General features: G+C 35.7%; 1 protein-coding gene across 2 annotated transcripts; it reads left to right on the top strand.

Moving 5' to 3' along the window:
- The first annotated feature begins 2,208 nt into the window (after nucleotides 1–2,208).
- Nucleotides 2,209–13,477, top strand: LOC128992088 (sugar transporter SWEET1-like). Of its 2 annotated transcripts, none has more exons than XM_054415495.1 (8): nucleotides 2,209–2,364; nucleotides 4,662–4,756; nucleotides 5,971–6,076; nucleotides 7,188–7,265; nucleotides 7,781–7,904; nucleotides 9,132–9,290; nucleotides 10,540–10,659; nucleotides 11,734–13,477. In XM_054415495.1, the coding sequence occupies exons 2-8, from the start codon at nucleotides 4,723–4,725 to the stop codon at nucleotides 11,803–11,805; spliced, it is 693 nt and encodes a 230-aa protein (XP_054271470.1). In that variant the 5' UTR covers nucleotides 2,209–2,364; nucleotides 4,662–4,722; the 3' UTR covers nucleotides 11,806–13,477. The 2 variants fall into 2 exon arrangements, with proteins under 2 accessions (XP_054271470.1, XP_054271471.1); XM_054415496.1 differs by having other exon boundaries at nucleotides 2,209–2,392.
- Nucleotides 13,478–13,860: the final 383 nt, after the last annotated feature.

The raw sequence follows: 13,860 nt of genomic DNA, 5'->3' as shown, positions 1-13,860 counted from the left end.
ATTTCCCAATATATCTCGAGGTTAAAGCTCAGTCCGCGGCAACCAAGTACACCTACAATGGACTCATCATCGCCCACCTCGAGATATCGAATCGAATTTGGACTTTGGCCATATGGCCTTTACTATCGAATTTTCGCGGTAACTAATGTTAACCGTGACCCTACCGACCTATTTGTAGGTTAAGGTAACTATCCGTTACTCTACCTTTTGTGTCGCGACTTATTCGGTTACGAGCTGGCACTTACCTCGTCCCTTAGTCTAAATCCGCTCGAACACAATTCACTATGTGTACCCGGTACCCCCTCCAATCAGCTGAGCTTCGCCGCGAGGTATTCCCTCACGGTAATGTACAATACTTACTTCTTAGCCAACCCGTCGAGTGTTCTGCCCAAGTTATAACGCTTGGGTAGAACTAACTATACTAAGATTGGGTTGCTTAGTATGCCTAACAACCCCGAGCTTATACTTACCGACACTATCCACCTCGGGCCTAAGACTGACTTACTTCAAGAAGAACACTTATATTTGTTTATAAACATGACTTACTACGTCACACTTATGGCTATAGTCGCGGTATATTCAACCACGACGGTGCATACCTTGAGAGCTGTCCTACGTCCAACATCAACTGCCTAGTGCCCCAAATGCTTCTGCTTATATAGGACCTTCCAGTGGCAGGGGGTGTAGGGGTCAGGTATGGGAGGTAGGCTCGGTAGTCCAGATGTGTTGCCGCACGACTTTTAAGCTCGGCCGCTACCTCAATGTTTACTTCTAACTCTACTCTCTCTCTCACTCTCTCTCTCTCCCTAATCCTGACACTATTGTCATTCAAACTATTCAACTACACTTCCATTGTTATATTTGTGTACCAATAATACCAGAATAATTTTAATAAATTAATAATTCTATTTCTAACTAAACAATTGGGCTTATTATGGCCTTAGGAATAATTAAAGACAAGAAACAAAATAAAACGTGTATTCTTTCACAAAATAAATATTACTTCTTACAACTAAAATAAACTGTAAGGGAAAATTAACCCTTACACTAAAATGCATGATAGTTTGATTAATTCTCTTGCTCATAGTTGCAACTTTATTCCACTCAAAAATTACTATGTGACCTGGAAAACCATGCTAAAATGCAAATGCGATATTTTACAAAGAGTGGTTTGCAGTGCTCCACAGGGCCCACCCCGGCAATAGTGCGGATGATATGTGTAATGAGTGACCCCATAAAATATGACCGTATTGCAAATGAGATTGAAACAAGCCAAAATTTGTTGATCTCAGGTACTCTATGCTGATAAGAGGTTCAAAGAATTTTAAATTCATCTTTTTCCTTCTTTTGTTATGTATTCAGGCAACGCTGGTAACCTCTTACTTTTCCAAACACTTTTTCATCAACAGTAAAATAATTTATTTTAATACTAAATTTACTTTAGTACAGTAGTGTTTTTCAATAACAACATGGACAAGGCTGGTAGCACTGAGTTCACTTTGTCTGTCAAGATCAGAAAAAACAGCAGCAGAAGCAGAGCAGAAAAACAGGTATTTACTCAGGGGAGGTATAGAAGAGGCTACGATGACAGCTGTGGGCTTCTTATTAGCTGAGGGAACGCCATTACCGCAACAAAACGATCTGGAGTCATCGGCCTCGGTGGTCTAATGGTTAGCGTGCCAGGCTGATATGCTAATGGTCCCGGGTTCAAATCCCGCTCGTGGCATTAACTTTTTGTCCAAGATTTTTTTATTATCAGCAAGTTTGGTTCGGTTATGACAGTTTAATTGTATTATTAAGTCATTATAGAATTTTAGTAGAGCAATTTCTAGTTTTATTTAATAAACAGAATTATTTTTTCTATTAATAAACTTTTGTTATATTATTTCATTATCAGCAAGTTTGGTTAGTTCGGTTAGGTTATGATAGTTTAATTTTATAATTTTAAAAATGATAAAATTGAATTTGAGGCAATTATAATTTTATTTTATGAACAGAACTATTTTTGCGATTAGTAAACCTTCTTTGCCAAAGTACTCTCTACTACAGCGCTGTTCACGAAGGAATTTTGAACTAATGCCTCATTCGTACCTCCCCTAAGTCAGACCCAGAAAAACAAACGTTGGCTGATCTGATGGCTCTTGGCTGCTAACTCGCTAACTCAACTGTCTGCATAGTGCATAACATAACAACACGACTTTTCTTTTCAGTTAGTTCTGTTCTTGTAGAATGTAGACTAGTTGTTTAAACAAACCTATCGATTTCATAGTGTCATAAGTTAACAGATTTGAATTTTATATTTAATAACTGAATTCAAAGTAGGCTACTTGTTATTTCTCTACTTATGAAAACATGAGAATTCAGGTTGGTTCTAGCCTAAATGGGGTTTCAGGTAAAAATATTGAAATAGGCTATTTCCACCAGTATGCCTAAGTATTATGATGTAGGAGTAGAATAGGCCTAGCCTAGTACTTGTGTGAACCTGGCAATAACTTGGCAATAAGTAGTGCGCGCGCCTTATAAAATCTATTGCTGGACGTTTTGCAGAAAAATACGGCCGCGTTGGTTATTACCGATAGTGACACCTGACAGAGGACACATTGACACATTAAACGGACACGTCAGTATCAATATCATGTACCTGGGGGGTAAGTTGGGGGGGGGGGGTAAAGTCAGCAATAAGTCGATAAAATCTATTGCTGGCCGTTTAGCGGAAAAATACGGCCGAAAAGGTTATTACCGAGAGTGTCAGCTGATAGAGAACACATTAACGGATACGACAGTATCAATATCATGTACCTGGGGGTAAGTTAAGGGGGGTTAAGTTAAGTCAGCAATAAGAAGTGCTTGCGCCCGAAAAAAATCTATTGCTGGCCATTTTACGGAAAAATACGGCCGCGTACGTTAAATTTATTACCGAGAGTGTCACCAGATAGAGGACGGACACGACACTATCAATATCATGTACCGTACCTGGGGGTTAGGTTAGGGGGGGTGAAGTCGGCAAAAAGTAGTGGTCTTGCCTGGAAAAATCTATTGCTAGCCATTTTGCGGTAAAATAAGGCCACATAACATATTACCGAGAGTGTCACCACTCACCAGATAGAGGGCACTTTAACGGACACGACAGTATCAATATAATGTACCTGGGGGGTAAATGCAGCAATAAGTAGTGCGCGACCCTTCAAAAATCTATTGCCAGCCGTTTTGTGGAAATATACGGAAAAATAGGCCTACTTTAATGCTACTGCGATCATCAGAAGTGTGAGTTGTGAGTTATTATTAAAAATTGTAGTTCTTACCATTATTTAAATTGTAAATTTACAGACTAATATATGTTTGTAGACTGATAGTTTTGTTTGAGCAGACCAATGCCTGTTAGTTTTGAATTATTTACTATTTCAATAACATGTTTAGTAGACGAGTAGAGTAGACAACAGAAAGACTAGACCTACTAAGTAAAATACCGTACTTGAAATAGTCTACTGAATTAATAGAATTATTTATACTTTCAGCAAAATATTAGTTAGGCCTATAAGTTATTTTAATATTAACAACACACAGCTGTGATGATTGAAACACGGTTAAAGTGTCCTCTATCAGGTGACACTATCGGTAATAACCTATTCGGCCGTATTTTTCCACAAAACGGCTGGCAATAGATTTTTTAAGGATCGCGCACTTCTTATTGCTGCATTAACCCCCCCTAACTTACCCCCCAGGTACATTATATTGATACTGTCGTGTCCGTTAAAGTATCCTCTATCTGGCGACATTATCGGTAATATGTAATGTGGCCGTATTTTTCCGCAAAATGGCCAGCAATAGATTTTTCTGGGCGCGAGCACTTTTTGCTGACTTAACCCTCTTATCTTACCCACTAACTTACCACCCGGGTACATAATATTAATACTGTCGTGTCCATAAAAGTGTCCTCTATCTGGTGACATTATCGGTAATATATTATGTGGCCGTATTATTCCCCAAAATGGCCACTAAAAGAATGAACTCCAATAAAACTAATGCAAAACTTAAATCCATCCAAGCTGTGCAACGGAACCAGATTGACGATTTAAAAAAAATTACACCAAACTTGATCAAAGCAACAATTATCAGTGGTAAGTTTAGAAGAAATATCCCTTACTGAAGAATACCGTACCAATGATTTCATCGGAATTACCCTTTGAATTCAAGCGACTACAATTTCCTTTGCGACTTGCTTTCGATCGTAATCACCATTATAAGGAACAAGGGCAATCCCTGACTTGCCGGTTTAAATTTAGAAAATGCATGCTTTTCACACGGACAGCTTATATGTTGCGGGCTCAGGTGGTGCTAGGTACGCCTAAAGACTTACCATATTTAATACACCTAATGAAAAAACAAAAACATTGTTTATCCACTGGCAATTAATTAAAATAAATATTTTCTGTTTGTTTTGGTAGGTATACATTTTTATTATTTGTCGTAAAGAACAAATTACCATTTAAAATAATAGTTCTTAGCGCGGCAACGCATGCCGGGTAACCGCTAGTTAATAATATCAGTAGGATATATAGGCTAACTTAGCTTACTAATTTATTCATGTAGGTAGGTACTCATTATTTTACCATAGTTTTAAATTGTACAGCCTCAAATAAGTTACTTGATCAAATTTTCAGTTTGGTGATGATTCCTTGTGCTGATATAAAAGTATTGTGCTGATATATCTGAGTTTGAAGCATGTCTCTGGACTTCATTGATATCCCTGATGCAGGTCAGTTTTAGTGGTAAAAATTACAAAAATATTTGGTAGGCCTCATACTTATTTAGATGTTCACTAGTCTTAAACTATTTCACCGGTTATATAAGTTTAACAAAGGGTTTTATTTTTATGCCTTGGAGGAAGTATTTTGTTGCAGTCTGGTATAAATCAAACACAAAGTTTAGGTAACACTAACACACCATTTTATTAATCTTAACATACCATGATCACATTTCAGACCGGAAACCTCCGTTCCTCGCTCTCAGGTCCACATACCTAGTACCATGATCACATAATAATGTACCATATAAAATTTGAAAGAAGTTTTAATGGCAAATCTATCTGGGTCTTCTTACAAACAATTAACTGTTTAGAAATGCTTTGCTAAAGCCGGGTCTACACGATGTCATTAGGCGAGACAATCGTCAGAAGACAAACTGACTGGTATGAAATTATTAGCTTCGTGTAAACTCTTCATGCCAACTGCCTTGCCAAATACCCTCACAATCGTGGTAAAATTCAGTGGTCTCCAGGGATAGACTGAGGACAACTACCGGTAGCCATCAACAATCATGTGATGACAATTGGCGAAGACAACAGTCTCACCAACTGGTATAGTGTTAACCCGGCTTAAAAGCCTGTTTTTCCGATTGGCACCAACAAACTGGTAACAATTCGAGTGCTAAACAATTATTGAACTAACTTATTACTCCACCTGTTTCTTTGACATAATTCAGGTAAGATATTATTGAAGAGAGCATACATGACATAGTTTGATGTTATCAGTTAACGATTTCTGTTATATACACTAACTTTTAATCAAACCTGAAAAGACAACTTATTGTTAACAATAGTGACTCTAACCTCATATTATCTGTCACAGATTAATTTAATTAGTTGCGCCCGCTATTAGGGCACATCACAGCCGGCAGCCACCATTTTGGTGAAGATTAAGGAAAAATACTGGCTTCACGTCGTGGCCAACGTGCTCCATCTAGGTCTTATGTGATCGTTGTATCTTGGAAATGATCGAGCTCCCGTTCGTGTTGCTCTCGCTAGTCTTTCTACCCTAATACAACTAAAAGAGATCGTACAGTTATGACAATAGCTCAATCACAGTCATCACAGTGGTTCATTTAACTTTAAAAAAATTAAAGTCTAACGGTCAATGCTACTAATAATGTCCCGATGTAAGTAACTAGGCTAACTATTTTTTTCCTTATCAGGTCCTGGTCCAGGGAACTTGAGCCAAGGGTTCCAGTTATCTGATCATAAAGAAATGATTGCAACTACTGCTTCAATCAGCACAATTCTACAGTTCTTGTCTGGCGCGTAAGTTACAATGCTAGCTTGTGATGTGTCAATTCTTGATACTGTACCACCAATACCTGGAAATCGGTATTGAGAATCGATCGTAAAAAATGTATTCCGATACCGATACCCAAAACGTCTGCGAAGATAGGGCAACCTGAAAATTACCGCTATTAGGTACCACAATCATGCAACTAGTTTAAATGCAATTTTATTATGAACAAACATTAAACAATTACAACCTAAAAAATTACAGTTCTGTATTACTCTTGCATATAATTATTTAAATATAAATATGTATTTACAACTAAATAACTGTTTTTTCTGTGTGTATTTACAACACTTGTACTGGGACTAATTTCTTCCAAAACCTATTGAATCATCTTACTGTAATAGGTTTATAACATTGATATCTGTTATCTACCTATTCGCTTATCTGCCAGGCCCGAGGGTCAATAGAGGTTCTACTGTATTGATTTCTCTTTAATCTAACCTCTGATGAAGGCAAAAGGACAAAATATCTGTGTTAGGTCCTTTTTTTGTGTACAGATGAAGAACCTGAGCCCTCATATCTTAGGTACCTAATCGTGTTGAACTATCTTTGCCGCTTTTCCTTAAAATCATACCTATATTTTTCTGTCACATGCCTGATTCATTAACTGATGATTGTTGCATTAACTTTTTCTTTAATTGAAAAACACATTGGCCTACCTTAAAAATACTATATGGGAGGACATAAAGAAATAGTAGTCAAGAATGGAAGGATATTTTAAAAGAAGTAGTATAACTAATCCATTCAGAAAATAAAACTATTTAAAAAAATTGTATTGGTATCAGCCATCACTTATGCCAACCCTTAAAAAAATCGCAGACGGCTTATCATGATTTTGTAAATGTGACCAAGAAGTAATTGTGTGTATTAAATTTTGTTACCTATTACTTTTTGTAACAACCAGTGGATAAATCTGTTGCGCGTTGCGTGGTGTTTTTTTATGATCATTGTTTTAAGTGATTTTTTAAACTGCCAGTTAACTGAAGTGTACTTAGAAGTCTCATTGCTTTGCAATTAATACTCTCAAGATGTTATATCATAAAAAATTAGTATACAGTAATATTGCATTGATTTTTTCAGGTTGGTGTGCAATAAGTTCGTCCAGAAAGGAACAACTAGTGATGTATCTTGTCTGCAATTTGTCGCCGGATTTTTGTCGTACGTACATTTTATTTTTCAGAAAAGATTTCAAAGGTTTTTTTGAAAACGTTAAAAAAAACTTTTTTTTGAAAATTTAAGTTTTTTTTAGGTGGGAAGTTAATAACGAAAACTGAAAATTGTCGTTAAAACTATGTACAAAGTTCATGACAATCGTCAAAAGTCAAAACATTTAAAACTTTTTTTTTAATTTAAAAAATTTGGTCTTTCCAAAAGCAAGATTTTTTTTATTTCACAATATATATAATACTTTTGATTTCATCTAAAAAAAAAAACAATAATTGATAGGGTAAAAATAAAAGCAACACTTTTTCACTTTTTATATAATGAATAATGTAGGTACAAAAATATAGCCTATGTTTGTGTATTATCTTTGACCATTGGTAGACTTCCCTACCCAAACATCAATGCCATAATGCAACCTTAATATTCAAATAAATACTGAATATTACAATTATAGTCCTATGTAACTAATCTAATACCATATCTTTTACAATTGTAATTGTATTGCCTAGGTGTGGCCTCTGGTTAAGTTACGGACTGTTGATTGATGACTCCAGTATTGTCCTAGTCAACAGCGTTGGAACGATACTATTTATGTGCTACATATTTATTTTCTACACCTACACTTTGCGTAAGGTTAGTATGAATTTTAGCATGTATAATTTTTTTAACGCCTATTTTTAATGACAACCTGAACCTGAGCTTACTCTTAACTTCAACGATGGGACCAGTACTCTTGGTTAACTGAGCGTAACAAGTTTATTAAATATAGTGTAGAAATATTAAAATTATTTTCTGTGTAGCTTTTAAGCCGTAAACCTCTTCTCAGAAGTCAGTACTGAGAGGTATTTTGTACAGCTCACAAATGCGTAGTTTAGTTGCAAGCACTAGTCCCTGCGACTTGGATGCTCTCACAGCCTATCTGTATGTTTATATTGAACTGTGGTTACGAGTACTCAGTTTAGATTGCGCTAGTACAGTAGGCTTGCCTGACCTTTAAATAGTAATTGATAATTTTCAATGTGTTTAGTACAGTACAATGGGCTAATTGTAATATTTAGTCAAAAACCAATTTTTTCTACGGATAAAAAATTTCCATTGATTTTACCATAGAGAAAAAAATTAAATTTAGACAGTAGTGCTGCGGTGAGCATATGTTGTAGCGTCCACCGCTAGGAGGGCCATGTAGTTACGGCGCACACCACTGCAGCGTCTGCTGGTTGCATGTGGCGAGGAGCCGACGACGGCAGTGAATCAAACACTGAGCACGCTCTAGCGGCACATCGAGGAACCTTCCTTTGACAGTCTATTTTTATTCTATTTGTCTATAATTTTACTAACATTTATATTTTTATATAATCAAACGAGACTTAAACACTACTTTTGACTAAATTTATCGATTACAGTTTATTAGGGATAAACTATGGTTTTTTAAATGGCTGGTTTGCACCTAAATTGTTATCTGGCCAGGGCTCAGTCCCATGGTGGCCAGATATGAAGGGTTCCACTGTACCCAAACCTGTGACAAAGTTGTTACACAATTGCACAATTCAAACGGCATCGATTTAAGAAATTTTGTTTCAGAACCTTGGTTAAAATTTTTAATTTGTTACATTCAAATGCTTACATTGGTTATTTTTTTCCAGTGCAAATTTGTGAAAGAAAAAGAAACTCATTGTTTGGTCATGATAGGATTAAGCCCGTCCTATTCACACAATAACTCTCATACACTAACCACCAGGCTAGCAACACACCACAAGTTTACAAGTTTTACACAATATGTTGCCGTCTAAGAGTTGTAAACTACAGTAAATATGTTACACATTATAGATGAACAACAGTTGTCATTCTTGTATGTTTCAGAATGCAGTTGTTAAGCAGGTGATGGCAGTGCTGATGGTAATGGTGTCGGTGAGGCTCTATGCCTACTGGGTGTCAGATATAACTGTGGCCAGGACACATCTAGGTCTGGTAGCGTGCAGCACCACCATAATGTTCTTCAGCGCTCCACTCACAAATCTGGTATGAGAATGTAATAACCAACCATTTACAGTTTTGATTTGGGTTTTGAAATCTGATCGTTCTTTGTTCCCTTTACTACGTCAAAAACCCTGTAGCCATGGTAACTTTTTACCCTTTACCCCCTTCCTATAATTTATTACATTTTACACATTGCTTCAGGCTAGATCAGTGGCGTAAGTACATTGAGCAGCACCCCCCCCCCTTTGCAGTACATGTGTATGGTGCACCTCCCCCCATCAAAACTTTACCATTTATGTTTTATTTGTTTATCTCCACAAAAGCCGTGATCACTGCCAAATCCAAAAAATCTCGCAGACGTGTTGATTGCGTCTCCCTTAGTCATGGATAAATCATCATCAAGTTTCATGATCGCGGCATGAACTTTTACATCATCGGCGGTCTTAAAAATATCATCTTCGTCACTGGCGGTAACGGAAACATTGTAATTCTTTCCCCTGATTGCGGCAAAATCATGAACACCTTCTTTGGTCTTGTAGACATCATCTTCGTCTCCCACGGTCACGAAAACAAAGTAATCTTTTTTCTGCGATTGCAGTGAGCGATCACACCTTTTTTCTGCGATTGCAGTGAGCGATCACACCTTTTTTCTGCGATTGCAGTGAGCGATCACAATCGTATCTCAGAGCCCCCTAGTCCTCGGTGCCCCTTCCCCTCACTGCGGGGGTGTTATTTACTGGCCTAAATGGCTTTACTTTAATACTTCCTTATGACATTTCGCCATTGCGACCATACAGGTATTTTAAGCCAGGTATGAATGGAGATGAGATAAGTGTAGGATGAGTGGCGCGATCGTGTAGTCTTGTTAGTGACTAAGGCAAACATGTTCCTTAGACACAGATGTGAATTAATAGCCCATACAGCCAATGGCAACTATGAGACCTACAGTTTATAGTGGAATCCGAACCACATTTTTGCCTAGTAATTAACGAATTGGTCTAATTATCAGGATAGCACTGCGGAACTCGTTGTACATATTAGTGCAGACGTTAATCCACACAAGGGAGTATCACATCTACAGTGCGTGCCTATAAATATCCACAATTCGTGACCTCCTAGTAGCTGGACAACAGGACGACGCCTCCGTCCCAGGCTTGCCATACAGTCAGTAAACTCGACGTAGAAAACCTAAGTGTGAAAGGAGCATAAGGAAGGGCGTAGGCCTGGATTCATCCGACTACTTAAGCCTACTGGTTATGCTGAAGGACTAATGACATTTTTCTGTTACCAGGCATATGTACTGAGGGTTAAAAGCGCTGAGAGTTTACCATTCCCAATGATCTTGATGACTTTCCTCGTTTCTTTTCAATGGTTCCTGTATGGCATTATATTGGAAAATCCGATCATCCAGGTAATTTATTAGTTTTATTTAGCCTACCATTATTTTTCTTGGATCACTGAAAAAAATTTAAGCAAAGTAACTAAAAATGTCATGACATTCATTCGCCTAACGGGTCTCATGATGATTGGAGTGTCTAATCACAATCGATCACCACTACCATGTCTTGTAAGTTAACAGCATAGGCGTAAATAATATAGGTTTGAAGTGTTATTAGACGTATTTTTATTTAATCTCCGTAAATTTAATAACAGGTACTAGTACTATGCTGATCAAGAATTTATTTTTAAAAATGTGTCCTCACACGTTTATTTAAAGAGACAACTGAGTTTAATATTTCCCATTTGCCTGTGTGTGGCAATAAATTGGTACCGTATGTTATTACATAAATTATACATTTCAATCTTTACAATAATATTCCTCTTAATCCCCTTGTTAATAAATGAATTAGCCTACATAAATGACTACTGTTAGACTTGCTAGTTCCAATTGCAATAGTTATCGGGTCTGAAACTATTTAAAGCTAGATTTATCAATTTTCTACAATATAAATATCAAAAAGATTTTTATGATACAGTAATATAAAATGTCTTAATTGATATTGGTTTTGGTTATTTTTGAAACAATTTAGGTATTAAACGTGTGATACAAATTCAAAATTGGTTTGAGTTTGGAATCAATTTAATTTAAACATTGGAATGTCAATACAAACCTAATCTTTTATACAGAAAATATGAAATTTTGTAGGTTAACTTATAGGCCTATCCAAATTTAAAACACAAAGGTTTACTGATGCTTGTGATTCCTAAAATAAATTTAAAATTGTCTTAATGTAGTTAATCCAACTGAAACCATTATTCTATTGTTATTGTTACATTTGTTCCATCGCCTTGACTTTTGGTTATCCTTCATTACTTTATTGTTAGAGGATTTCTCCATTTTACTACGCATAGAGAGAGTTTTAAATTATTCAGTTAAAGAAAAGTCAAAGGTAAGCAAACGAGTCTAACAATAGAGCAAATATTCTCAAACCAAGTGTTTATAGTTATAATCTTCCAAAGATTAACCGTGTTGTGTCATTTTCAGTACCCCAACATCGTAGGCTGTCTGTTGAGCCTGTTTCAGTTGTCGTTGTTTGTCATATACCCGGCTCGGTGACATTAGCACACCTCCACCATCCTCAGGGTGTTCCCTGGACGCGTGTTCAACACTCAAACTAGCCAGAACAGGTTGGAAAAGTGATGTTTGTGTGTTTTTGCCCAAGAGTGTACTATATTATTCTCGTTTTTTAAATTGTGTTAATGGAATCAGGCATGTGACAAAAGTAAAAGTAAGATTTTAAGGGAAAGTGGCATGGCTGATTGAAGATTTTTAAATGAGAGTTAATCTGTACACAAAAAGGTCACACGATGTAACACAGATATTTTGTCCTTTTGCCTTCTTCAGAGTTAGATTTAAGAGAAATCAATATACAGTAGAACCTCTATTGACCCTTGGGACCGGGAGCGTGACGGATAAGCAAATAGACAGATAACAGAAATCCTGTTATAAACCTGAACAGTAAGTTGATTTAATAGGTTTTGATACATGTACAAGTGAATAATACATTAATAGATTTAAATTACTTGTATACAATAGTAATAAAGAACTGTTATTTTGTATGTTGTGCTTGTTTGATGTTCGTACAGTGGAATAAAATCACATTTAAAAATAATCTATGTACTGTAGCGGAGTGACGGATAACAGAGAGTGACGATTAAAAGGGTGACAGTTAATGGAGGTTCTACATACTCATCATGAGATTGATCTATCATAAATCTATTTGAAGAAATACTATTAAATATTATTATATTTTCAGTACATTACTGCAGTTTGTTTCTTGAAAAAATATATAGAGTTTATACTACGGAAACGAACAAAACACTGACTGGCTCGGTGCATTCACTCATTTCCCCACCGGGCGCTGACTGCATGGCCCGAAAAATTGTAAAACATCTGATGTCTCTGTGCTAGTTCAATATTTTAACTAGGAGCGGTTAGGATTTTTTACGTTCGGATTTTCGACGCTTTACTGTACTATTGGTTTTGTTAACCCTGTAATCCCAGGCCCTAAAAGTAAGCCGTTACATAAAAACTGACTGGCATCCCAGGATTGAGACCCATTTGTAATTGAACACAAGTCTCTGCTGTTTTTAGTGGTCGACCTTTTTAAAGCAAAATTTGCTTTAATTTCAATATACATTTAACTTAAGTTGAAGTTCAACATTTTGGATTTGATTAATTTGTTATTTGTGTACCTATTTTAAGCCCTTGTAATGTGATTTCTCAAGTAAGATCACTGAACTGTATTAATTTAGTAAACAATTTCTTAATCAGCCAAGTCTCATCCATAAAGCAAATCAAAAGAATAAATAAGTATTACTAAGTTGTGAAAACAACAGTATTATTTTATAGATTCTTTCACACTATTTGTTTGTGAGGTATACAATAAATAAAAAAAAATCTTTGGTTTATTGAAATGTTAAATTCACTGATTTTTTGAAATGTCCCTATGTTATTATTTTGATTTTCCTTTCGCGTGTATTTTTAGTATTCACCAGTTAGTTTTTGAATAGGTATAAAATATGGTGAATTTTGTTTGATGATTTTAAGCACTGATTTTACGTTATCCAATAATGTTTGTTCATTTACAGGATGTTGCACGTCTTGCATATTTCTTGTGTGTGTGATTATTTTCTGAGTCTACTGTTTTCTATCTTAACAAAAATCCATCCATCACATTTTACAACTATTTTATAACTGTTTTGTCAATTAGTTTATTTTTTTAAGAGTGATGATTGTTATTTAATATTATTCAACTGTTGATCTTTATCTTTGCATTTTTCATATGTTTTACTACGATGCTTATTTTAGAATAAATAATCTGCAGTTATTAGTATGATTTTCTGTTTTTTTCCGAATCTAATATATATTTAAAGGATGGTTGTAGTTTTGTGCATTAATTGTTCAATTAAATATTTTGTTTAGTTAAAGTCAAATAAATACATGCAAGTTTTAAAATCCGTGATAAAATATATTGTGATATTAGTTAATAAAAATTTAGAAACTTTAGGTAGACTGCTAATACGCTGTACAATAACCCCTCTTTAAAATTATATTAATTTTCCTCATATTTTAGGATGTACTCGTAGATTAATTTACTGTGTAAGTGGA

The sequence above is a fragment of the Macrosteles quadrilineatus genome, unplaced genomic scaffold (genome assembly GCF_028750875.1).
Source record: "Macrosteles quadrilineatus isolate MER2022 unplaced genomic scaffold, UCM_ALF_1.0 Scaffold_4__1_contigs__length_99947679, whole genome shotgun sequence".
Classification (NCBI taxonomy): domain Eukaryota; kingdom Metazoa; phylum Arthropoda; class Insecta; order Hemiptera; family Cicadellidae; genus Macrosteles; species Macrosteles quadrilineatus.
This window is presented reverse-complemented; position numbering and strand designations above follow the sequence as displayed.

Bases quoted from the DNA above. Each gene is read 5' to 3' on its own strand.
- LOC128992088 (XM_054415495.1), top strand. From the start codon at position 4,723: ATGTCTCTGGACTTCATTGATATCCCTGATGCAG. The intron at 6,077-7,187 runs GTAAGTTACAAT...TGATTTTTTCAG, and splicing joins CTACAGTTCTTGTCTGGCGC to GTTGGTGTGCAATAAGTTCG. The intron at 7,266-7,780 runs GTACGTACATTT...TGTATTGCCTAG, and splicing joins TTTGTCGCCGGATTTTTGTC to GTGTGGCCTCTGGTTAAGTT.